Genomic DNA, 27,283 nt, shown 5'->3' with positions numbered 1-27,283 from the left:
TCCAGGTCCTAAGTCCATCCTGTCACATGGAGAAAATCTTTATAATGAGTGAAAACATCCCTAAGTCTAAGCATGTCCCAGGATCCCTGAGCTTAGCCTTCAGAGTCCTCTGGGCACATAAACTTGGGCTGATGGGTCATTAAGCCCATCTAACTATTTGTTCCTCTCTACCATCTGCAGAAACAAATCACCAGATCAGATGTAACTTCTAGGTCAGGGGAGATTATGTCTCATGAGCTGTTAGGAAACGAAATATCCTGAAGGGGTGGGGGAGTCTTTCTGGGGGATGATGTCATGAAAATAATTAAGTTTAAGTCATTAAGTCTTCGGAGTGTGACTTCTTAGGAAACAGCTATTAGTGACTCTTCTGCTTTGTTTAATATAAATGTGTGAATCCTGATGCAGTCTGGTGTTATGACCATGATTTCAAAAGATGAGACCCCTAAAATAGACACATTAGACCCTGTACCAACAGTCTATTTTTTGACAGTGTTCATTCCTGTAGATAATAGTATCAACTTTCTTCCAACTCAGAAAGATTCTCCTTACAACCTATAACTAATTTTAAACAGAAACAGTCTTTGGAGAGGGGCTTTCATGTGTTTTAACTCTTTTGACAGAGGGTGAAGGAAACTCCACATTCTCCTGAGAAAACAGAATCTAGCTAGAGCTCAAAGTTCACCTTTCTTTGTCTCCCTCCCTGGATGATGATGAGGTAGACCTTCAAGTACCAGGGCATGCCTTAGGTCAGGATTTTCCTGAGTACAGACAGGAAAAGACTGAAGGACAGTTGAATACATTAGAAAATCTTTTTTTTTTTTTTTTTTTTTTTTGGCTTCTAGGTTCAGATAATTTTGAGTGGTTAAGAGAGAGAAGATAATATCTGTGTTCCAAAAGAGATTTTGGTTAGATCTGATATGTTCTCCTTTTTATTGCTTCCCTTTTTGATGAATGAAAAGCTTACATTCCTGGCCTCTCTCTGGTCACTCCCTCATGGTATCCATTTTCCCCATTGTTTCAACATTTACCTTTACAAATCAAGCATGACTCTATCTAATCTCTACTTAAGATTTCTTTTTATTCCCTCTGCTTCTCCATTATATACGTTGGGCTTTATATGATAAAGTATATACACCACTGTTGGCAAAGTACTTCAGCAAATGCCCAACCAAACTGTAAACTTTAATTCTACTTCATGACTCTCCAAAACATTACTGTCTTAGGTGATCAAGAGTCCTACTTAGAAAATAACTACTGCTCATTTTCACTTTCCTTCAACTTTCCACCAATTCTCATGTTCTCCATGATGGTCTTCTGTATAAACCATTCAAAAAGGAACCAGATACATGGACTCCTAAATAACTATGATTATTATACAAAGTAAATTGGATGTCAAGATGAAAAACACAATCTCCAAGTCTCTTATTTTTATATCAGTGTGTACTGCTATTATAACATACACATTTTTCCCCTTGGGTTTTGTGTTTCCTACCTTTACCATTTTTTTCCCCTGAGTTTTATTGTAGTAGCATACACATAACATAAAATTTACTATCTCAACCATTTAAAAAATTTTTTTAATGTTTATTTATTTCTGAGACAGAGAGAGACAGAGCGTGAGTGGGGGAGGGGCAGAAAGAAAGGGAAACACAGAACCCGAAGCAGGCTCCAGGCTCTGAGTTGTCAGCACGGAGCCCGACACAGGGCTTGAACTCACAGACCGTGAGATCATGACCTGAGCCGAAGATGGACGTTCAACCGACTGAGCCACCCAGGCGCCCCTATCTCAACCATTTTTAAGTGTACAGTTCAGTAGTGTTAAATACATTTATATTATTGTTATAACCATCACCACCATTTATCTCCAGAACTTTTTCATTTTGCAAAAACTGAAAACTCTCTATCCACTCAACATTAACTCCCCATAGACTCCTAATTTTTTTTTAATCTTCCCTTTTCCCCATGCCCCAGCCTCTTGTAACCACCATTCTACTCTCTGTCACTGTTGGTTTGGCTTTCTTTCTTTCTCTTTCTTTCTTTCTTCCTTCCTTTCTTTCTTTCTTTCTTTTCTTTCTTTCTTTCTTTCTTTCTTTCTTTCTTTCTCTCTTTCTTTCTTTCTCTCTTTCTTTCTTTCTTTCTTTTCCTTTCTTTCCCTTTTTTCTTCCTTCCTTCCTTCCTTCTTTCCTCCCTCCCTCCCTCCCTCCCTCTCTCCCTCCCCCCTCCCTCCTTTCTTCCTTTCCTCCTTTCTTTCTTTTCCATATAAAACTGAGATAATGCAATATTTGTCTTCATGTGACTGGCTTATTTCATTTTAGAGTCATGTCCTCAGTTTCATCCATGTTCCTTCAATGGCAGGATGTTTTTCTTTTTAAAGGTTAAATAATATTCTGATGTATATATTGACTGCATTTTATCTTTGTTGAATTTTTTCAGTTTAGTATTTATATTTTAAGCTGTATAATTTCTGTTTGGTTCGTTTTTATAGTACCTACTCCTTTGTTAGACCTCTCATTTTGTTCATGTATTGTTTTCCTGATTGCATTTAGTTGTCTATCTTCTCCTGTAGTGCACTGAGCTTCTTTAAGATGATTATTTTGAATTATTTATTAAGTAGTTTATAGATCTTCATTTCTTTAGGACCAGCTATTGGAGTTCATTAGTTACGTTTGTTGGTGTCATGTTTATCTGATTCTTTGTGATCTATGTAACTTAAGTTAGTATGTGTGTTTGAAAGAACAGATACCCCTTCCAATTTTTAGACTGATTTTGGCAGGTAAAGTCCTTCTGCTGGGTCACTGGACTGATGGGACTACCTCTGAGATCATGGTTGAGTAGCGCTGGAACCAGGTCTGTGGCTATCATCTGGCCTACAGTCGGCTCCGTGGTTGGCAGATCTGTTAGCAGGGTTGCAGATGGGTGTAGCCCCCACTGGTTCCCATTGGGCCACTAGGCTTGTCTCTATTCAGGCAAAATTGCCCCTGGTCTGTGGTAGAGTGGGGCTGGAATCAAGCCATGGCAACTGCTTCAGGGATCACAATCAGGTCTGAGGTTGGCATACCTGTTACAGAGGGAAGAGATGGGCATGGATTCTACTGAGTCCCTTGGCAAAAGTGGCTAGTATCAGGATTACTTACAGGTGGGACTGGAGCTAAATTCACAGAAGACATGGCTGCCTCCAGTATGCAGCCAGGACTATGGTCAGGAGGCCTGCCATTAGTGTATGGGCTTGCCTTCTCAAAGCTACCCTTTTTCAGTCATGGGCTCTACCTGGGTCTTACAACCTTCTTCTTGGATCCCAAAGCTCCCACAAAGGCATTTTGGTTCATGGATGACTGTCAAATATTTGTTTCTATAAGGAGACATGAGCTGAAGACCTATTATTCCACCATCTTGCTTGTGTCACTCCTCTTCAATTGATTTTTATTAGTTTCTGGTTCATGGCTGAAATTTTTCATCTTGCCATCCAATTTGCTTTGTATAATAATCATAGTTATTTGGTAATCTAAGTATCTGGTTTCCTTTTGAATATTTTTCTCCTTTTTTGTTTGCTTTTTGGTTCTGTTAATTTTTGTGTTTGTTATATGTTTTTTTATTATTAAATGCTGAGTTTATGAAGGACAACTTGTCAGAATACTTTTATGTCATCCGTATTGTTATCATCACCAAAAAAGGTTTCACTTCAGTTCTGATAAGCAGTTAGGGTAAAAGCACATCATGCCATTCTAATTAGCACTGAGCTAATGCTGACAGCCTACATACTTTGTGATGACTGCTGTATTTCTGATTTACCCTCACTCTCTGGGCACTCCTTTGGTGATCTATTTCCCCTAATCCTTGTCAAGCTCTGAACTCCAAGGCTTAATCCTACCCAATGCTGTGATACTGTTAAAGCTCTCCTGATATTACCAGACTTTCTGAGAGCTCTTCTAAATCAGAAAATGCGTAGTACATGTTGAGGAAAAACACCACCAAAGGCAGGATTCATTTTTGTTTACTTTCTGTTATTTTCTGGCATCTTGTCCCATTTATCTTTGCTACTTTGTTATCGATCTAATGCTTTAAAACATGTTTTAAATATTCTGTCAATTTTTCAAAATGTCTTCATTTTTCTCTTGGACATGAATAATGGACTGAATGAACACTGAATTCTAATACAAAATAATTTTCCTCAAGTCACGTAGACTGTTTTTTAACATCCACTTTTGCATTTGAGAATTTTGATACCAATCAGATTATGTTTTTTCTGGAGGATAGAAGTAGCAATCAGTTCACTGTACATCTCTGTGTATAAAATATGAGGAAAGATTATTGGCCCATTTGTTCCATGAATATAGGCATCTGTTTAGTATCCTGGTGATTGCTTCATGGTCTGCTCTACTTACTGTATTGTTTGGCTCTGAATTTGGAAACAATTTCTGCTATTTGGAAAAAAAAAGTGACCTTCATTATCCTGGAGGCACTATATTTCATTTGTTTTATTATGTTGTTGTTTATATTATCCAATATTTCCATTCAGTTTGAAGTTTTAAAAAAATATCCAGTCTGTTGATGACCTATATTGTAATCACCAAAAATTCTATATTTTTATTATTTCTAACTTATTATTAATTCAATGTGCTTTTGAAGGAGATCAGAAGTAAATACTTGGACTCAAAAAATATATCTTGACATAGAAATTTAGGAAGACTTTTACAACACAAGTCCAGAATAAAGTGTTTAAATCAAGGGAGTATTTGGTACCTCATTAGTTCAGGGGATAAAGAATATGAAGCTAGAGGAGCCTGGGTGGCTCAGCCCATTAAGTGTCCAACTTCAGCTCAGGTCATGATCTCACAGTTCATGAGTTTGAGCCCTGCTTCGGGCTCTGCACTGATGGTACAGAGTCTGCTTGGGATTCTCTCTCTCTCCCTCTCTTTCTGTTCCTCCCCTGCTCTCTCTCTCAAAATAAATTTAAAAATTTTAAAAATAATAGAAAGTAAATAATATATGTGAAATTAAATGGGTGATTATAAAAACTTGTGTACATGTTAGCTCTATTGTTTCTTGTCTATCGTTACCTGAATATTAACTCTTCTCACTGAGATTGAATGATCATCATTAATAATATACTTTAAAAACATTTGTTTTGTATAATAAATGAATACAAATGACTAGGAAAATCATAGAATTAGATGAAGTGATCAGTATTGTAACATCCAAAGTTAAATTTGACTTTATTTAAGCTGAAAAATATTTTACTTAGGTCAGTTATGTCTTTAAAATTTACTTTCCTTTTTTGTTAACGTTTATTTATTTATTTTTGAGAGAGACTGAGAGAGAACACAAGCAGGGGAGGGGCAGAGAGAGACAGGGAGACACAGAATCTGAAGCAGGCTCCAGGCCCTGAACTGTCAGCACAGAGCCCGATGCGGGGCTTGAATCCACGAACTGGAGATCATGACCTGAGACAAAGTTGGATGTTCAATGGACTAAGCCACACAGGTGTCGCATAAAATTTCCTTTAAATTATCATTCTTTCTTTTCTGTTGTTGTTTTTGAAAACCATAGTGCGTTGTTTGTACTGAGTTCATCCACTTCAGAAAATCCTGTTACATTTTTTTCACATTCTAAATTTTCTAAGGTTCTTTACAGTCCAATTTCTTTTCCCATCCCCTTTCTTATATTTGCATTTTTCATGTTCATGAATAATTTTCTTTTTTCTTCTTACATATTTGAATGCCTACCCAAAGCCACCCAGTTAAAAACAGATAAATAAATAAGTAGTCATCCATGATGTCTCTTGCCACTTTGTGGCTAAATCATACCTTATGGCTCTTTCTTATTTCAGAGCAGATACCCTCTCTTTATTTGCATTACCTCTATCCAAATTCCAGTTCTTCTCGAATCATAGATACCTGAAGATTAACTTTGTGCTTCACTAATTTTCTACCTCCGATCCTTTCTATTTTTTTGTGTGTTTATTTCTTTTTGAGAGAGAGAGAGAGAGAGAGAGAGAGAGAGAGAGAGAGAGAAAGCAGCGGAGAGGCAGAGAGGGGGACAGAGGATCTGAAGCAGGCTCTGTGCTACCAATGGATTCAAACTCACCAACCATGAGATCGTGACCTGAGCCGAAGTTGGGCGCTTAACTGACTGAGCCACCAGGATACCCCTATCTTCTATCCTTTCTAAATGCTAGTGTGAGATAATACTTTCTAAAAATCCACACACTCATTTTACTCACCACTTCATATACTTTAGTACTACTCAATTTTCTATTCAATAAACTTCAGGCCACTGAATGCATCTTTTAATCTTTCTAAATTATGACTTCAATTGTTAAGTAACATTATTTCTTTTTATTGTCTGTGTTTTTTTTACCTAATTTCTTTGTTGAAAAATATTCCCTCTTGCAATTTTCATTTGTTCCACAGCATTTTTTTTTAACTCCAGGATGGGCTAGCCAGATGACATAGTATTAAATTTGTCAGTTCAAGAATGAGGGTGTATCAGGGCACCTGGGTGGCTCAGTCAGTTAAGTGCCTCACTTCTGCTCAGGTCATGATCTCACAGTTCATGAGTTTGAGCCCTGCATCAGGTCTGTGCTGACAGCTCAGAGTCTGGAACTTGCTTCACATTCTGTGTCTCCCTCTCTCTCTGCCTCTCCCCCGCTTGCACTCTGTTTCTCTCTGAAAAAATAAACATTAAAAAACAATCTTTAAAAAACAGAATGAGGGTGTATTATATTGAAGGTTAGGCTTATAAGGAACTTTATAGAATCAGGAATTTGAGAGAACAGAAAAGGAAAAAATAAAACACCAAAAAATCTAGTCTAATGCCCATATTTTGCTTGCATATGCTTTAGTAAAAACTATACTATTTATTTTTAAGCAGTACTTTATTAATTACAGAAACTTGTTGCAGTTTACTTAATACCTGTAATTGGTTATGTGATCTCTAATTGAACACCTCTGTCAAAGAAATCTTATTATTGCCTGAAAGAGATCTAGAACACCAAACAGTTTTAACACAAAGTTATTTCAGTGAATCAAAGTTTTCCTCCTTTAAATTTATTCTTGTATGTAATATTCTATGCCAGAGGTCAACAGAGAGTATCATTGCAAGTACACATTCAGACACATAGAAGTGTACATACCTCCAACAATTACAGGCAGTCTTTTTTCTGATATATATCTCACATATATCTATATCTATGTCTATATCTATATCTATATCATCTCTATCTCTATCTATCTCTATCTCTATCTCTATCTCTATCTCTATATCTATATCATCTTATATCTATATATATCATCTATAGTTATAGCTATAGTTATAGCTATAGATATCTATATAGAGAGAAAATTAATTTTGGTGAAAGAAATTTATTAATTTTATCATAAATTTTAGTCCTTTCAGACCCTATAATTTCATGACTTGAATGAATTACCTCTCACCAATTTTGTTTTAACAAAGAGACTCTCTACCCATTCCTGGATCTACTTGGTCCTGATGCCATAAATGACTGGGTTGAGGGCAGGGGGTATGACTACATAGAGGTTAGCCAGGAGGATATGGATATACTCGGGGATGTCATGACCAAAGCGGTGAGTGAGGAAAGAGAAGAGAGCTGGACCAAAGAAGACCAAGATAACACAAATATGGGAGCTACAGGTATTCAGAGCTTTCAGGCAGGCATCTTGGGAAGGGAGGTGGAAGACAGCATATAAGATCCTAATATACGAGACAATGATAAGAAGCACATCCAGAAACAAGATAGAAATATTTCCAAGACCATAGTAGACATTGGCATTAATGCTGGCACAAGCTAGACGTGCCACTCCCATGTGCTCACAATAGGTATGAGGGATGATTCTGTGTCCACAGTAAGGCAGCCTCAGGAGGAGAAAAATGATGGGAACAATCATGCATAAGCTTCTTAGTACCACTATCACAGCAATTACACCAATCACTCTGTTGGTAAGAATCATGCTGTACCTGAGGGGGTTGCAAATAGCCACATAATGATCAAAACCCATGGCAAGAAGTACAATGCTCTCCATGACTGTAAAAAAGTGGATAAAAAACACTTGAGCAACACAGCACCCAAAGCACAGCTCCTGAAGGCTGAACCAGAAGATCCCCAGCATCTTGGAGATGGTAGTAGTAGAGAGACTTAGGCCAATCACTGACAGCATGGCCAGAAAGTAGAACATAGGTTGGTGAAGGCTATGATCAACCCAGATAACAAACAGAATGATAACATTTCCAACAAGAGCAATCAGATACACAGCACAGAAGAGAAATACAAGCCAGATTTGTGCAACTTCCAACCCTGGAATCCCCAGCAATAGGAATGAAGAAGGATGGGATTCAGTGACATTGGGAGAAGACATTCTCCAGCAGGCTGATGATGGTGTGATTTTTAAAAGTTGTTGTTGGTTCCCACTGGACAATTCATCCACAGTTAACTGAGATCTACAAAAATTAAAAATGAAAACATTCCTTAACAAAGGATTCATAATGGGAACAAATTTTTCTAAAGGCCTTTGATTCTTTACCCCTTTTCAGCTCTCCGTAAATAATCCCAGTATCACTCCTGACCTGCAGCATAAGTGGTAAAGAATGTAGAAGCCAACATTGTGTCTTCCCTAAAATGATGGGTTCAGAGGAATTAAATGCATTAATGTTCCTCTTCCTGAAGAAATAAATGCTATTAGGAGATAATAAAATTGATCATAATAATAGCCGGCACAATAATCATGGTTATCATTAATTGAGTACCTACAATTTTTCAGACATTGTTGTTGTCATTATTTGCATACACTATCTCATTTCTCCCCCCACAATTCTGTGACACAAGTTCTCGTTTATGGAAGAGAGAGGTTTTGATAAGCTCATTAACTTCCCGTTGCTAATAAGCAGCAGAATCAAGATGTGAAATTAAGAGAAACTAAGCTTTGTGACACTGATATGGACCTGTGTTTGCAAACTTGTTAGCGAAAGTAGTGAAAGGAGAGAGAGAGAAAGATAAGGGGTGGAGAAATAAAGGACCTAGAATAACCAAACTACCTCAAAGAAGAATAAATCTGAAAGATTTTCATTACCAAATGTTGATTTTCTATAAAACTATAATGATTATGGCAGTGTTGCTATTTAAAAAAAAAAAAGAAAGAAAAAGAGACAATGGAACAGAACTGAGAATCTAGAAGGAGATTCACATAATTCTTAGGGTATGCCCAAGTAGCAATTTTAAGATATGTTGGCAAGGGGCAATGATAATCTGTGAAGTTTCTTCCCCATATAAAGATCTTTCTGAAGAACCTGTTGACTTCTGTAACTGGTGAGAGGGAAATGTGACATCAGATCTGATCTGCTTCCTGGAGCTGGCCAAACCACAAATTTGAGGGCACAGTTCTTGATACTGTTCTCACTTCTGACATCAACTGCAAGTTCAGGAAGTTTCCCATACTACCTCCAGGTTCACTAATCTACTAGAACGACTCACAGAACTCACTGAAAGCTATTATACTCATGGTTACAGTTTACTATAGGGAAAGATTAAAATCATAAATCAGACAAAGGAAGAGATGCTGATGGTAGAATGTGAGGTTTGTAAATGTGAAGCATCCATTGTCCTCCCTCATGGAGTCAGAATGAGTTACCCTCCTGGAATTAATGTGTGACAATATGCATAGTTATATTGCCAACCACGGAGGCTCACCTGAGCTTTGGTGTCCAAATTTATGTATATATGATTGATTGATTGCACACATGGTTGAACTCAATCTCCAGATTGGTTGGTGCCACATGACCCAAAGTTCTCACCCTAAGTTATATTGTTGGTATTTATAGTGTGGTCAGCCCTTACACTGAGATAGAGTTTGACCACCCCTCATCCTAAACTCCTATCAGATATGACAGATAACTTCCTAGAAGCCAAAAACAAAGGCCAGACCTCTTTTTGGGTAAGGCAAAATTCCTCACTATACATCTATTCATTTAGTTCCAAAGACATTTTTTGTTATTGTAACAAGCTATGCTTTTCCCCTCTTGGCTTATCTTGGCTCATGGCATCAATCATGAATTTGGGTCTCCCAATAATCAAGTTTGAATTCAGTTTAATCCTTTCGAAATATAAAGCATGGAGAGAGACCAACAACTGATTACCATATTGTGTCCTTTTTTATATCAAGGGTATTGAATGTGTATGATCAGTTCAATTATAAAGGAGTTCAAACTCATTACTCTCTCCTTTTTTGCCTACCATGGCTTTTTTTTTAAACTTTGTGTCTCACTCACTATCAAAGCAGTATGGGAAAAGAAGCAGAAGTAGACACCATGTAATATCACTTGCATTGTGGCATGGGATAGAGTCCTGATTCTATTCTTGCTGGCCTTCTGACCTTATGTAAGTCACACATATTCTGTATTTCAGTTTCATCCAGAAATAAACATAGTACTATCTATCTCAGATTATTATTGGGTTGAGTAGATGAAGTTATATATGCCTGAAATATTACAGGTGCAGATATTTCCTCTCCAATCTTAGTCTTCCTCCTACCTTTCTCCAGACCAGTGATCTGTACCATTCCCAGTCCCAATACTCTAGGTCTTAACTCAATTTCTGTGAAGCCAAATTCCAATCTTAAGCACACATTGCAGATGCATTGATCACAAACACTTACCACGTTCCCTGTGTTCCATGTTAGGAAGTCATTTGGCATCTGTGAATTTAATTACTGAAATTATGTATTTATACACCCTCAATATGCCCTAAGAGATGTTTATAAATTGTCCTTGTGTGTGTGTGTTGAGGGGATTTATAATGAAGTCTCCAGGTGCCAGAGAGTCTCAGACATTGAAATTAAAATGAATAGGAATTCCCTTTTGTCGTTAAACTTGCTGAAGAGAAGCTCTAGGGAAATCCCCATGAACCTTGCTGTCTGCTATTTGGTCGATTGTCAGTTCTTGTTATTTCACATAAAATATACAACAGGTAGTATTTTACTTTATTTTTCTCCTTCCTTTTTCCTTATTCTCTGTTTCCAGTCTTTGAAATGCTTGGACTAAGTCTTTGGGCTTTTTGGGGTATCTATATTACCAGCAATTTTTTTAAATTATAAAATATACATGAAAGTGCCATTTTAACCATTTTAAACTTTACAATTCAGTGGCACTTAGTACATTCACAACATTGTACAACTGTTAACACTATCTAGTTCTATAAAATTTCATCAATTCAAAAGGAAATCCTATGCCCATTAATCAATCACTTCCCATTCTTCCAGCTCTAGGCAGTAGATTATTAGATCTGATCTCAAATTTTTCTCAACAGTTACAAAAGTCAACAGCTATTGAAAAAGAAACTTCATATGGGAAAGAAACTTCACTGATTAACATTCACTTTTGCCAATTTATCTTAAATTTCTACGTGGGGAAAGAAACTTTAAAAGGTGGTCTATATATGCAATGGAATATTATACATTCTTTAAAAAGAAGGATATCCTGTATTGCAACAACATGGATGAATCTGTGGACAAAATACCAAAGTGAAATAAGCCAGTCACATAAAGACAAATATTACACGATCTCAGTTATTATGGAATCTTGAAAAAAAAAAGCCAAACTCACAGTAACATAAAGTAGAAGGGTGGTTACTAGGGCCTGGGGCATCAGTAAAAAGGGGAGATTAAAAAGAAATCAGAATGGAGCCTGGGTGGCTCAGTGGGTTAAGTGTCTGATTTCAACTCAGGTCATGATCTCATGGTTTCTGAGTTTGAGTCCCTCATTGGGCTCTCCGCTGTCAGCGCAGAGCCCACTTGGAATCCTCTGTCTTCCTCTCTCTGCCTCTCCCTGGCTCACATTCTTTCTCTGGCTCTCTCTCTTTCTCAAAATATGTAAATAAACATTTTTTAAAAAGGGGATGCTTGGGTGGCTGAGTTGGTTTAGTGTCTGACTCTTGCTTTCAGCTCAGGTCATGATCTCATGGTTTGTGAGTTCAAGCCCTGTGTCAAGCTCCGTGCTGACAGTGCAGAGCTTGCATGGGATTCTCTCTATCACTCTCTCTCTGCCCGCCCCCCCCCCAGTCACTCACACTATCTCTCTCTGTCAAAATAAATAAATATTAAAAAATAAAAGTTATTAAAAAAAAGAGAGTTACCCAATTACCCTTTGCAAAGAGCAGAATCTCTAATGTTTGTAACCAACTATTCATACTAAGACCTGTAGCACACCACCCATAGCACTCTAACACACACAGAGTTCTTACATCTTTCCAGGACCTTGATAAAGAAAAGGTCATAACGAGAGTGAGATACCTACGCCTCAACAGGAATTCAATGACACTTGCTGGGAGAATGACTTCCATCAATGACACCCACTTCCATCCCCCCTTGTTTCACCTGCTAGGAATCCCAGGACTGGAAACTGTACATATCTGGATTGCTTTCCCATTCTGCATTGTGTACCTGATTGCCCTTGTGGGGAACATCACCATTCTCTTTGTGATCAAGACTGAACACAGTCTCCACCAGCCCATGTTCTACTTCCTGGCCATGTTGTCTATGATCGATCTGGGGCTGTCCACGTCCACCATCCCCAAAATGCTGGGCATCTTCTGGTTCAACCAACAAGAGATCAGCTTTGGGGGCTGCCTTGCCCAGATGTTCTTTATCCACATGTTCACAGGAATGGAGACTGTTCTCCTGGTGGCCATGGCTTATGACCGCTTTGTTGCCATCTGCAACCCTCTCCAGTACACCATGATCCTCACCAATAAAACCATCGGCATCCTAGCTTCTCTTGTTGTTGGAAGAAATTTAATTCTTGTGACTCCATTCGTGTTTCTCATTCTGAGGTTGCCCTTCTGTGGGCATCACATCATCCCTCATACGTACTGTGAGCACATGGGTCTTGCCCGGTTGGCCTGTGCACCCATCAAGGTCAACATTATCTATGGGCTCATGGTGATTTCTAATATCATTGTGGATGTGATCCTGATTGCCTCCTCCTATGTGCTTATCCTTCGAGCTGTTTTCCGCCTTCCTTCTCAGGATGCCCGGCTAAAGGCTCTCAATACCTGTGGTTCTCATGTCTGTGTCATGCTGTGCTTTTACACGCCAGCTTTTTTTTCTTTTATGACACACCGTTTTGGCAGAAACATTCCCCGCTATATCCACATTCTTCTGGCTAATCTTTATGTGGTCGTCCCACCGGCCCTTAATCCGGTCATCTATGGAGTCAGGACCAAACACATCCGAGAGAGAGTTGTGAAGATATTTGTACAGAAATAATAGTTCAGTGTCAACATTTGGAAAATATATCCACATACCACCCACATTTTAATAATCTGAGCTCTGCTTCAAATTTCCTATTAGAGTCGATAGCAGTAGCCAGATTTTTATTTTTTATTGGAATTCGTTTAAAGTTGACAGGTAACTTTGCTGTCTGCTCTACCCACCCACCCCATGTAACTGGACGAAGGGAAAGCACTGATGGGAAAAGAAGATGTCCTGGAGGCAGCAGTGGCTTGGGAGTAGAATGGCTGGTGGGAAAAGATGAGAACACTCCCCATTTTTCCATGTGTCTTCTCTTTAGGTACGTTTAGACCCTGAAGGAACACTGATCCAACAATCTCACTTTGTAGATGAGGAAAATAAGGTATAAGCCATGGCTTGGTGACAGTGTCTAAATTAGTGCATCTGTTCCACAGATTTATATTCTGTATATTAATCCTCAAGTTTTGCCTTCCTTCTCTAGAGTCATTACTCATTTTCATTTTAATGGTTCCCCTGTCTTGTTCTTACTGTCATTTTTGTTCCCTTTCTTCTTTTTAACCCGATTCCTTCAATTTTTCTCTTCTGTCTTTCTCTACCTCTCTATCTGTTTCTCTCTTTCTCCTTCTTACTATTTATCCAATAAATTCAGTCTCTGTGAATTGGCTAATGTAAGAGACTACAGTTTAGGATTAGGTATACATGACATTATTTCCTCACTTACAGCAAAGTCATTTTAGATGTGAATAATTATATGTGTTCTGTTTCTAGTTCCAATTGAATTGTACCTAAAATTTCCCTTGTTTCCTATATATACTGTTTCCCTTCAAAATTTAGAAAATTTTGAAAAGGAAATTAGAATAATCTATGGTTTAAACACAAAGCCAATCTTGATATCAAGTCCAGAATAATCTGAATATAATTTATTAATCCTGTAGATTTCCAATATGTAGTCCCATTTTCAAACTCCAGATATATCTAGAGAATATATTGTACTTTCCTTTATCAGGGTTTTATAGCTTTTAATATATAAATCTTGCACTTTCTTGGTTAAATTTATTCCTAAATATGTATGTTCTTATTTTTCAAGGCTATTGTAAATGGAATTTTTCTCAACTCTCTTTTTGATTATTCACTGGTGGAATTTAAATATATCTAATTTCTGTATGTTGACATTGTATTGTGTGACTTTGCTGAATTCATTTATTAGTTCTAATGGATGTTTTGTATATTCTTTATAATTTTCTTTATATAAGAGTATATCATTTACAAACATATATAGTTTACTCCTTTTCTTTTTTTAAAGTTTATTTATTTGAAAGAGAGAGAGAGAGAGAGAGAGATTCCCTACTTCTTTTCATATTTGAATGACTTTGTCTTGCCAAATTGCTCTAGTTAGAACTTCCAGTAAATTTTTAGACAGCAATGTTGAAAGCAGGCATTCTTTTCCTGTGTATGATCTTAGAGAGATTATTTTCAATCTTTCACCATTGACTATGATATGAACTGCAGTTTTTGTTTGTTTGTTTCTTTTTCCCATGAATGCCCTTTATAATGTCGAGGAAGTTTTCTTATACTCTAAGTTTGTAAAATGTTTTTGTTATAAAAGCTTTTTAGGTTTTGTCAAATGTTCTTTCTGCATTAATTAAGAGGGTTATGTGGTTTTTCCCCTTGATTTCATTAATGTTATGTGATATTTTGATTGTTTCTCTTATCTTGAACCACCTTGCATTTCTGGGATAAACTACACTTGGTCATGCTATATAATTTTTTTTTACTATGCTGTTCGATTTGATTTGTTCATAGATTGTTGAAGACTTTTTTGTCTGTACTCAGTGAGATATTTTTCCGTAGTTTTTTAAATTAAAAATATGTGCATTCTGAAATGTAGCAACCCCACCCCATGTGTGTATATGTGTGTGTGTGTGTGTGTGTGTGTGTGTGTGTGTGACAGAAAGACAGAGATAAATGACTTCTGGAGTGCACCAGATATTTTCTAATAGAATGAACTGCATTCTGTATTTTTTTTTTAAGATTTTTTTTTAAAAGAAAGAGACAGTGCGAGCAGCGGAGGAGCAGAGAGAGAGGGGGAGAGAGAATCCCAAGTAGGCTCCGTGCTCCCAGGGCAGAGCCAGATGCAGGGCTTGAACTCACAAAACTGTGAGATCATGACCTGAGCAGAGATCAAGAGCCAGATGCCCAACCAACTGAGCCACCCCGACACCCCACATTCTGCATTTTGATATTATTTCCTCAATATTCACCAAAGATGACAGATTAGGGATTTCTCAGGACTTTCCTGGGGATGTGTGTAGTCATGTACATGTATGTGTCTTTATAGTTAAGAAATATTTCAGACCTTTGAAAAACTCTGTATGGTCAATTCATTTTCCAATTTTTTCTTTTAACTTTTTTGGTCAGCCTTTTATTAGCTCTAATAATGTTATTGCTTCAGGAAGCTGCAATCTTAGACAATTTCTATTACTTGTTTTTCACTAATAGTCAGGGAAGAGGCTGTTCACAGTAAGTGAGTTTTGAGTCAGGACAAATAAAGATGCATCCTGTGAGGGGTTATTTTCTGGTACCTGCCAGACAGGTCAAATAATTAGAATCCTCTGGGAATGGATCTCCAAGACACTCTATGTCCCCATCCCAGGGGGTGTGGGGTTGTAAGAAAAATATAAATACTTTCCATTCATAGGTATTTCCATAATAAGTGACATGTCCCAAGAAGATGCCAAGGAACATTTCGTAGAGATTTAGAGACCAATGTAAGTCATATCATGATTAAATTGTGAAAAATACCAAAAGGGATGGGGAAAGAGTTGATGGCAGGCAAGGTAGTATGGAGAGATGGAGGACAGATGAACATGAAAACAAGATCAAGAGAGAATGCACGCTCATACTCCTAACCTCTTGTGGGTACACTTTTACTGCATGCACTTGTACTTATGACCATGCAAAATCTCACACACAAAACTAAAGAGTGAGATGTGGAAGGAGATGCACAAATGTATCTGGTGTCAGTTTACCGATTGTTTTTGACTCTTCTGACTATTTATACAGGTGCATGAATGTGAGTATCAGGAGGGCAAGGACTTGCTTTCTCTATTTCTAGAACTGTGTCAGGTATTGTAAACGTGACTAATAAATTCTTTTTAATTAATCAATTTGGGAGTAAATGAATCATGAAGCATGGCCATGAAATGTAGATTTTTTTTAAAAATAAGACCTATGGTGATGAAGCATCTGAGGAAGGGAATAAGTTTGCATAAAAGTGAAAAGGTCATGATACTGCAAGATTAGGCAAGCATGAGGAGGTGCCCATCATTTCTTCCCCTTCTGCTGGCAGTTCCAGAAATGGGAATGTGGATATTGGGGTGTGGTGGAGGTTAGTGAAGTAAAGTAGACTAAGAGGATGGCACATGGAGGAAATGATTGTTGGTTAGACAGATGTAATCCCATGTATCACCTTAGAAGTAACAGGTCAAATGAAGGGCTACGACCCAGTCTTATTTCTAAACCCAACAGATTGGAGGATATGTGAATAGATGATGAAATAATTACAGAATGATTAAGTAATTGGTTGCTTTGATCAGTGTTTACAGACTGAAAATGAGTTTTTCTCAGAAGCACTAATTTGCAAGCCTTCCTAGAAAATCTACAGAACTAAGTGGGACACGATTTTCTAAGGATGTAGCCCTATTTTATTTTCTAAGTTTCTGCTATATGGAGCCCCAAGAGTGACCAAGACATGAAAGTATTAACAGTCTGTTTGTCAATCTACTGAATTTCTAGATAAAATCATCAAGACGGTAACAGATTCCTTTTTCATTCCCTGACTGGCCACCATACTTTTATTTTCAATTTGTTCTTTCTCTTCATTCTATGTAGATTAAATTTTTTTCCTTCTTTGTCTGAAGAATTGTTCTGTGAATCTTAGCATCAGTTGAACCTCTTTCATGGCATTTTTCTTGATCCACCTCCATACCTACAACATTCTCTATATATTTCTAACATACCACTTGCAATACAATTTTTTAATATCATCTTTGGAATTTTATCTCCCTTTCCATTTAATGGCCTCCTTGAGAGTATGTGACAAGTTTTCTTTGAACTTGTATTCAAATTTCCTAATCAATGCTGGTGCACAGAGGGCCTCATAAATATTTGATGGAATAAATTGTGAAGAGAACCTCTCCACTTACCTTGCATATTCTTCACTAATGAAAGGCAAAAACTATCTCTGATAGTTTCACATTGCAAAATTGAGAACTTCAATTGTCTCCTCTCCAGCCCTAGCAGACCAGGTTTAGCTACACATGTGCACACACACAGACATATATTTCCTGAGACAATTTCTCCAATTACAAAATTATCTCTCATTTTTTTTTTGCTATCCTTCATAGGTTTCAAATGGGCACAGTTAGCAAGTCATTTGTCTTGTTATGGATTTTAAGTAGGAGGTACTGACCTTTATATGTATTTATCTTTAATGGATGCCTGTCAGCTCTTATTCCAACAACCAAGTATTCCAAAAGTTGAATCTAAGCTTTCTGCATGTGACAATCACTGTCACATTTTCTTTATGACTAGCTTTTCTCAAATAAACTGTGCAGTAACGGACTTCTCCCTTATTTGTTTTAAATTTTTAATTTCTATAAATAAGTTCAGAATTCCCACATATTCTGGATAAATGCTGTAAAACAAAATCACTTGATAATTTTTCTTCCGATATTACTTTAAAGGAGACACCCATAAAAACCTGAGAGCTAGGATAGAATCTTGGTAGGAACTGAATTCTAGGATGTCTAAGATGCTCCTGCCCTGTCTCCATGGATACAAGACAGAGATATATTTGAAAGCTGTCTAGCCCCAAATATCTAGTCTCCCCTCCCCCAGCTGGCCTATACCTGGACAGTTTATTTACTGTATATGTTTACTTATGTACTCTCCAGATGATAAATTTACCTAGATTAAAATAATCTCTCAATTCATCTTTCATCATAACTGCAAAATATTCTTTGTCAAATATCTCCGCTTCTTAGTCATTATCTATTTTTCAAATCTTATAGGTAAATTTTTTAAAAACTAAATTACGATAGAATTGAGTATTTATTTTATAAAATAAGACATTGAAAGTGTTTTCTGTCCCATCTCTTTTTAATTAATTCATCTGTTTACAAATGTTTAAATTGAGAACTTTCATATGGCAGTTTGTTCATGCATATGAATAAACAAAGATAAATAATTTCTTCTGCTCTAAGAGTCACATATCTAGTATTTGCAAGAACCTATAAAAATGTATAAACACACATATGCACACATGCATACATACACACAGGATTTTTTTAATTTTATTATTTTTTTAAAATTTGCATCCAAATTAGTTAGCATATAGTGCAACAATGATTTCAGGAGTAGATTCCTTAGTGCCCCTTACACATTTAGCCCATCCCCCCCACAACCCCTCCACACATACACACAGGATTATGCACACTACACTTTATGAATTTTAGATTCCCTAACAGGGGAATAATTGAGATTACAAATACCAAAGAAAGCACTATGCACAGTAAGTAAAAATATGTGGGACACGATCAGATACATAGACTATGGAATTTTATCTTTCTCGTTTATTTCTGGCTACACTCCAGAGTTTGAATTTCAACTGTGCAGGAGATATTCTTCTGCCCTCTTATCTTTATGTCTCTCTTTTTGTTAGGTAGAGTGGCAGCAGATTAAGGTTGGTTTTGTTCCTGGTGCCAGATGATGTTCAGGAGAGGATAGCACACAGTAAGGAGTGTGTTTAATCTTCTTTCCTTTTTAAAATAATTGAAATATAATTGACATAAAGCATTGTGTGAGTTCACAGTGTACAGTGTGTTGATTTGATGCATTTATGTATTATAATATGGTAACCGCCATAGCTTTAGCTATCACTGCTACCACATCACATAATTATCAATTTATTGTTGGGGGTGAGAACATTTAAGATACAGTCTTTTGGCAATTTTGAAGTATATAATATGGTATTGTTAGCTAAAATAATTATTTAACTTCTTTCTGAAAAAGAGTAAGGGAAGATGAAAGTGCTTTTTGCATTTTACTAGGAATCTATACAAAGGGAGAAGAAGAGAAGAATTCACTAATGAGAAGTCAATAATTGTCTCTGATGTGCACAAAGAATTGTGCAAACACTGCAGCAGAAAGAATGGCTATGCCTAATGACACCCAGTTCCATCCTTCTTCGTTCCTCCTCCTGGGTATCCCAGGGCTAGAAGATGTGCACGTCTGGATTGGATTTCCCTTTTTCTTTGTGTATCTTGTTGCACTCTTGGGGAACGCTGCTGTCCTGTTTGTGATCCAGACTGAGCATAGTCTCCATGAGCCCATGTACTACTTCCTGGCCATGTTGGATTCCATCGACCTGGGCTTGTCCACAGCCACCATCCCCAAAATGCTGGGCATCTTCTGGTTCAGCCTCAGGGATATATCTTTTGAAAGCTGCCTTTCCCAGATGTTCTTCATCCACTTCTTCACTGCCATGGAGAGCATTGTGTTGGTGGCCATGGCCTTTGACCGCTATGTTGCCATTTGTAAACCCCTTCGGTACACCATGATCCTCACCAGCAAAATCATCAGCCTCATTGCAGGCATGGCTATTCTGAGGAGCCTGTGCATGGTGGCCCCTCTGGTATTTCTCCTCCTGAGGCTGCCCTTCTGTGGGCACTATATCATCCCTCATACCTACTGTGAACACATGGGCATTGCTCGCCTGGCCTGTGCCAGCATCAAAGTCAACATAATATTTGGTCTTGGGGACATGTCTATTTTATTATTGGATGTGCTCCTTATAATTCTCTCCTATGTCAGGATCCTCTATGCTGTCTTCTGCCTGCCTTCCTCGGAGGCCCGACTCAAAGCTCTCAACACCTGTGGCTCTCACATTGGTGTTATCTTAGCCTTTTTCACACCAGCATTTTTCTCTTTCTTGACACACCGTTTTGGCCACAACATCCCCCAATATATCCACATCCTCTTAGCCAACCTATATGTGGTTGTTCCGCCAGCTCTCAATCCTGTAATCTATGGGGTCAGGACCAAGCAGATTAAGGAGCAGGTTTTGAGGATCTTTTTAAAAGACAGTTAACCATTGGTAGTCTTAGAATTACAGTTCATATTTGCTACCTTTGCTCATTAAAAGGGGGTTATTGTCTAAAAAGAAGAGACATAGCAAAGGTGAATATGAACAGTAATAACATTTCTTTCTCTATAATCCTTTGAGTTTAAAGATAATAAATTTATTGGTGATAATCTTACAATTTGTAATTATTACATCTCTTACAAAGTGCTTATATTTATACTATTTGATAATCAAGGTAGTTCTATAAAGTAGTTGCCATATTCACAAACTTTCAAATGAAAGTTTGATGCTTAGGATCGCTAAAAGATTCATCATCAACTATTTGTGAGAAGTAGATTATTAACTCAGGTAGTTTTAGAATCACCAGAAGAAATATGAAGGCAACAGAGTGGAATTTGTTCAGGGATTTTAGATAATTTTGGTGACAGAATTCTTGAAATAATAACAATGACATTATTTAACTCATTAGGATATACTGTTCTAAATAATCTACTTACATTAACACACCTATTTCTTGTGTGAATTCTATGATGTGGCTACTGTTAATATTTGCATTTTCATATAAGTAAACTATGGATTAAAAAACTCTCCATAAAAAATTATGATTGAGATTTTGGCTCCAGATATCTAGAGAAATGGTAGCCATGCATTTAGAAATGAAATAAAGAGAGCAGGGATAATGGTGCATAACAATGAAAGATATATATATTTTTTTAATTTTTTTTTCCAACGTTTATTTATTTTTGGGACAGAGAGAGACAGAGCATGAACGGGGGAGGGGCAGAGAGAGAGGGAGACACAGAATCGGAAACAGGCTCCAGGCTCTGAGCCATCAGCCCAGAGCCCGACGCGGGGCTCGAACTCACGGACTGCGAGATCGTGACCTGGCTGAAGTCGGACGCTTAACCGACTGCGCCACCCAGGCGCCCCAAGATATATTTATTAAATGAATATTCATTAACTTCTACATGTGCTCAATTATATGTCACTGTTTGGTGATAGACAAATGGAAAGACAGAATCCTATGTCCTGAGAAAACAATGATGGGAGTTAGGCTATTGAGGCAAAAAACATTATGCTATAAGATTACATATTAACTTATGTTTGGAAGGCTATTTTCAGAAACTTTGTAATAGTATTCAATAAATATCCCAAATGCTGGGCCAACATATTAAAGTTAGCCACACAAAACTAGAAATGTATTTGACCTTTTTTGAATTTCTAAAATAATGACATGGAAAATTATTGACCTAGTCAAAACAAACCTAGTTTTTTTGTTTGTTTGTTTTGTTTTGATTTTTAAGAAGACGTTATTTGAAACTACATTCAAGAGAGTCTGCCAGAGTTGTGTTCTCTTTTACTTCATTTAAGACCTCTGATTCTTCCTCAGTTTATGAGCATGGAAATTCTACTGCATGACCAGAAAGTGTCATAGAGAAATAAAAAAAATTTAGATACGGCCTTCTAAATCTTGTAGTTAATTCTATGGGGCGCCTGGGTGGCTCAGTCGGTTGAGCGTCTGACTTCGGCCCAGGTCATGATCTTGCGATCCGTGATTTCGAGCCCTGCGTCGGGCTCTGTGCTGACAGCTCAGAGCCTGGAGAGTGTTTCAGATTCTGTGTCTCCCTGTCTCTATGATCCTCCCCCGTTCACGCTCTCTTTCTGTCTCAAAAATAAATAAACGTTAAAAAAATATTTTAAATCCTGTAGTTAATTCTAGCAAAAATACTGTAAATAGGACAGCATAGATATTCAAATATAATATTTGTTAGCAATATTCATATACTACAGTTAAATGTTTTGTATTTAGAAAATCTAAGAGGCTAAGAGAGCACACCAGAGCAATTGAATAAGGAGACATCAGACAAACTAATTGTCAAGCTGATCAGTATATTCAACGCCTCTGACTCTAAATAAGGTAACAAAGCTTTAGTCATCCAAATTCATAATAGAGGAGCTTATCTGTTGGTACTTTAACAAACAAAAATAATATCACATTCAGACATAAGTAAATGTAAAAATTAGTAACATTATTTACAGCAACTTGGACCTTTGGATGAAATAATCCCAGTAAGAAAAAATAAAGTTCCTGAAGATTTTTGAGGAAGAATATATCACTTGCAAATATGGGTTTTAGTAACACAAGATAAAAATTAAAAATATCTGCTTGGTCCATCTAAGTTAGACATTAATGGTGTTTGGTGATATTTCCAGCTTTCCCATGAACTGTGAGATCCTGACCTGAGCCAGAGTCAAGAGTCAGATGATTAACTGACTGAGCCATCCAGCCGCCCCTATTAAGGTTTTATTTTAATTTCAGTATAGCTACAGTGTTATATTAGTTTCAGGTGTACAATGTAGTGATACAACACTTCCATACATCACCCTGTGCTCATCACAAGTGTACTCTTTAATCCCCATCACATATTTTACAACTCACATCCAGCATAAAATGTCTAAATCAAGGGGGTATTTGGTACCTCATTATTTTTTTTTAAATATATTTTTTTCAACGTTTATTTATTTTTGGGACAGAGAGAGACAGAGCATGAACGGGGGAGGGGCAGAGAGAGAGGGAGACACAGAATCGGAAACAGGCTCCAGGCTCTGAGCCATCAGCCCAGAGCCCGACGCGGGGCTCGAACTCATGGACCACGAGATCGTGACCTGGCTGAAGTTGGACGCTCAACCGACTGCGCCACCCAGGCGCCCCAGTACCTCATTATTTTAAGGGATAAATAATATGAAACTAGGGGAGCCTGGGTAGTTCAGTCCATTAAGTGTCCAACTTCAGCTCAGGTCATGATCTCACAGTTCATGAGTTTGAGCCCTGCTTCGGTCTCTGCACTGATGGTGCAGAGTCTGCTTGGGATTTTCTCTCTCTCTGCCCCTCTCCTGCTTGTGTGCTGTGCACACATACTTTCTCTCTCTCTCTCTCTCTCTCTCTCTCTCTCTAAAAAAAAATAGACATTAAAACGAATAAAACCTTAAAAAATAAAAAAAATTGCTCTTTAAAAGACACTCTTTAGGGAAGGAGAAAATAAATTACAGAGTAGTAGAAAATATGTACAAAACATATATGTCATGAAAGGCTTGTATCTGGAATATATAAAGAACTCTTAAAACTCAATAATAATAAAACAACCCAGTTTAAAAACTGGACAAATAATCTGAAGAGGCATTTCACCAAAGAAAATTATATGTATGGCAAATAAACCCATTAAAAGATGCTCAGCATCACTGGACTGCAGGGAAATGCACGATAAAACACTATGAGGCAGCATTAGAACCCATTTTGGTGGTTTAAAAAATGTTCAGAATGCCAATTACTGGTGAGCACGTGGGCCATCCAACACTCTTATACATAGGGAGTATCAATGCTCTCTAGCCAACAGCCACCAGGAGTATATTTATACTTTTTAAAAAAGGAAGCTTTATTAGCTGTTACAACAAGAGATACCACATGCAGTGGTGCAATGTTAGGGGTCTCAGTAAAAGTGTTTAAGGAAAGATTTGATATTGGATTTGGACTTGATTAGGGGATATTTTTCTGAAGCAGATGCTTTCAGGGAAAGAACTAATTCTATTACTGGATATCAATAACTTTTATATAGAAACTTTTCTATATAAAGTGGAGCATGTCTCCACTCAGTGGAGCTCCACTGAGTGGAGCATGTCTCCCCTCAGACGTGCTTATAGAAGGGTTTATGTTTCACTCCATCAACACAAACACAAAGTGACCTTGCCTGATGTTTATACTTAGTGAAACTGTTTATATTAAGTGGACATCATTACGGTCAAGATGTTATTATCAGGTCAGCTATCAGTTGACAGATATTAGAGCTGCTATTTTCTTTCTCAGAAGAAAGCCAGTATCTCATGATTCTATACTTATCCAGGCTAAACACAGTACATAATCTTTCTATGATGTCCTCAAATAATTTATGTTTCTATTTTACTTTGCAGTTTTTATTGGGCCACCTTCTAAGCCTCTTCTAAAGGAAATTGAGTTAGGAACTCTAGAAAACTCATTAGTTCCCTGCTTAAAGTTGGTTCCATATATGTTAAAAAATTAGTTATTTGTGGGGCGCATGGGTGATTCAGTCAGTTAAACGTTTGACTCTTGATTTCAGGTCAGGTCATGATCTCATGGCTCATGGGTTCAAGCCCCACATTGGGCTCTGTGCTGACAGTGCAGAGCCTTTTTGGGATTGTCTCTCTCTCCTGCTCTCTCTGCCCCTCCCTCACTCATGCTCTGTCTCTCTCTATCTCAAAATAAATAAATAAACTTAAAAAAAACTTAGTTATTTGCATATTTATACATGGTTAGTATTAACTATGCAACCAGAATATAAGTTTCTTGGGGGAAAGATCTACATATGCAAAACATTACTGACTACATACTTAATTTTAAATGAGTGCTTGCTTAATGGCTAACCTGACTTCTAGATCAAGTAAATGATATTTGCTGGAAAAGAGTGACACAATCATTAGGGGGTAGAACAGCTGTGGGTAATGAGAGGGAGAAATTACAGACTGACTCTTGGGGGATTGATGGCGAAAGATTAGAAAGAGTGGGTTGGTAGTAAATGAGAAATGTTTTCAAGCTGGGAAGTTAAAGGGAGAAACTTAAATGTCCCAAGGGATTCCTGTGCCCTGTGCTTTTTTCTGCCCATAAACCTGTGATGAGAACTTGTGAATTAATTATCTTTCATATTCTCATCCCATGTGGGCCCAGAAGAGCAGCTACTCCCCATCAGGAAGAGGATTTTTCAATTTCAGTATAAACTTTTCTCCTTGAACTACAGTTGTGATGCTGAGACACACTTGGAACAATTATTGGTCAAGATTGTAGCTTCTTCCAATACTGGCTGTCCCTGAGGCTGGTGAGTTGGGTACAGGTTTGGCTGCTATATGTACTTAAACATTTGGTTGGGAAGGTTTGAACTCAGGTCTATTAATTTAATCCCCTCACTAAATTGGCAATTCATATTTATATATGATACAAATCTTAATTTGGAGGATATATTTTACATATTTCACCTAAAATTTCTAATTGGTAGAATTTCAGGTACTTTTGCATATTTTAGTATTTTATCATTTTTTCATAACAAGCATACCCACTTTAATAATAAGGAAAATAGAAAACCAAGCAGTCAAATAACTTATTTTGTTGAGGTATTATTGCATTTCTCTTCTATTTTCTCTTTCTCACTCTCTGTTCTGTCTTGCTTCATTTCCCTCTCCCGCTCCCCCTTGCTCTGTTCTCTTTCCTCCTCTCTTTGTCTCTCTTCCTCTTCCTCCCATTTCTAACTCTCTTTTAGCCCAATTCTACTTAATTTTATCATGTGATTGCTTATTTCATAATTTCTTTTGTATTTAATATCAAAAAATTTGACACTCTCAATATTTTCCCAAATCAGATCAATACATTTTCTATTTTTATTTCATTGTCACTAATGGTGAAGAATACCAATTGTTTAATACCTTCAGCTTCTGAAGAGCATGTATCTTCCCAAAAGTATGCAATGAATTTTTTATTCTGATTTATGCATTCTATACAATACATGTTTACAGACATATTCACTATTGCTTTAGTCTTCCCTTTTATCAAGCAGTTTTAGCATTACATATATAAGCTGTAGGTAAAAAGTGCAGAACAATTGAAAGAAACAATAGGTTTATTTAAAGACATCACTTTCCTCTTGGCAGAACTCACTCAGTCATCATTAGTGACTTTTCCAGCCTATCTTTTACTATTTTCCTAATACTAGGGCCTCGTTTGACAAAAGTAAGATGATACTCTTTCCCTCCACCACATCATGAACATGTCTGCATTTATTTAGCTCTCCACCTGTATATTTGGTATGGCTTGGGAGTGTGGGTTGATATGAATCTGGCATTTGGCAGTGACTCCTGAACTAGTCCTGCTCAGTGGTGTGCAAAGGAACAATTCCGATCTCAGAGGAGGCTCCCCCTTTACCCAGCGCTGCAGAATACCTGATAGAACATGTTGCTGATTTCAATACAGTTCTTGAACTTTTGTTGTTCATTCTATGCACGGATAAAAACCTAGATAGAAAGCATAAGCATCTCCTGGAGGTGACATGCAGAATGAGGCTCTTTTTCAGCAATTACTCTTCTACCTCCTGTCCTAATCTATTTGTCTTATATGAGCCTTCCTGAGTTCCCTTGCAAGTCTAAGGCATTGATTACAGATTTTACAAGTCTCTGACCTCATCCTTTTGGACTTGGAACATTCTAGTTGTTTAGGCACTCTAGTATAAATGGCGCTTTTATGTGAAAACAAGTTGACATTGTAAAAGACCAAACTATTTTATTGATACTTTGTTAATGCCATAGAGGAGTACAATAGTCAAAAGTATCCATGAGAAGAATAAGATACAAATAAAATTCTATTGCCTATTTCTGATTGTCATCCCCTGCTTATACCAAGCTTTCCCTGTAGCCTCTGCTTTGTATTCTTCCTTTGTTACGCCAGAGACCCATTAATTGACCCCTAGTCAGGAAAGCCTCTGATCAAAGAGTTATCTTTCTTATATATATTCAGAGTATCCTCTTATGAGGATCATGGTTTTGCTTCTCATTTCTCTGTCCTTAACTGCTGGACACACTATTTGATTTCTGTTCCCATCCTTCTAACCTGAGGACTTTTGACCAAGAGTTAAAATTAACAATTACCCACCTACCCAGTCTTTCATTCACAAATGTTTTGAGTGGCAGCTATCTGCCAGATGTTGTGCTAGAAAAATAATGATGAACAAAACTTCCTGGCCTCCTCAGCAACTCTTCACAAAGCTTACAATTAAATGGGGACTCAGACATTGCTTAGGTAGACACAGAGAGCTGTGTAGTAGACTAA

At 37.3% G+C, this 27,283-nt stretch overlaps 3 protein-coding genes across 3 annotated transcripts; 2 read left to right on the top strand and 1 right to left on the bottom strand.

Annotated features, from left to right (window-relative positions):
- Nucleotides 1-7,475: 7,475 nt before the first annotated feature.
- LOC123602546 (olfactory receptor 52E8-like) lies at nt 7,476-8,412 on the bottom strand. The gene has a single exon (XM_045487034.1). It carries the CDS (start codon nt 8,370-8,372, stop codon nt 7,476-7,478), a length of 897 nt encoding a protein of 298 aa, XP_045342990.1. The 5' UTR covers nt 8,373-8,412.
- Nucleotides 8,413-12,329: 3,917 nt separating this feature from the next.
- On the top strand, nt 12,330-13,459 carry LOC123602545 (olfactory receptor 52E4). Its single transcript, XM_045487033.1, has one exon. It carries the CDS (start codon nt 12,336-12,338, stop codon nt 13,269-13,271), a length of 936 nt encoding a protein of 311 aa, XP_045342989.1. The 5' UTR covers nt 12,330-12,335; the 3' UTR covers nt 13,272-13,459.
- A 6,008-nt stretch (nt 13,460-19,467) lies between these two features.
- LOC123602544 (olfactory receptor 52E8) lies at nt 19,468-20,406 on the top strand. The gene has a single exon (XM_045487032.1). It carries the CDS (start codon nt 19,468-19,470, stop codon nt 20,404-20,406), a length of 939 nt encoding a protein of 312 aa, XP_045342988.1.
- The last annotated feature ends 6,877 nt before the right edge of the window (nt 20,407-27,283 follow it).

The sequence above is a fragment of the Leopardus geoffroyi genome, chromosome D1 (genome assembly GCF_018350155.1).
Source record: "Leopardus geoffroyi isolate Oge1 chromosome D1, O.geoffroyi_Oge1_pat1.0, whole genome shotgun sequence".
NCBI lineage: Eukaryota > Metazoa > Chordata > Mammalia > Carnivora > Felidae > Leopardus > Leopardus geoffroyi.
The sequence above is the reverse complement of the archived record's forward strand: the minus strand, read 5'-3'. Positions and strand labels throughout refer to the sequence as shown.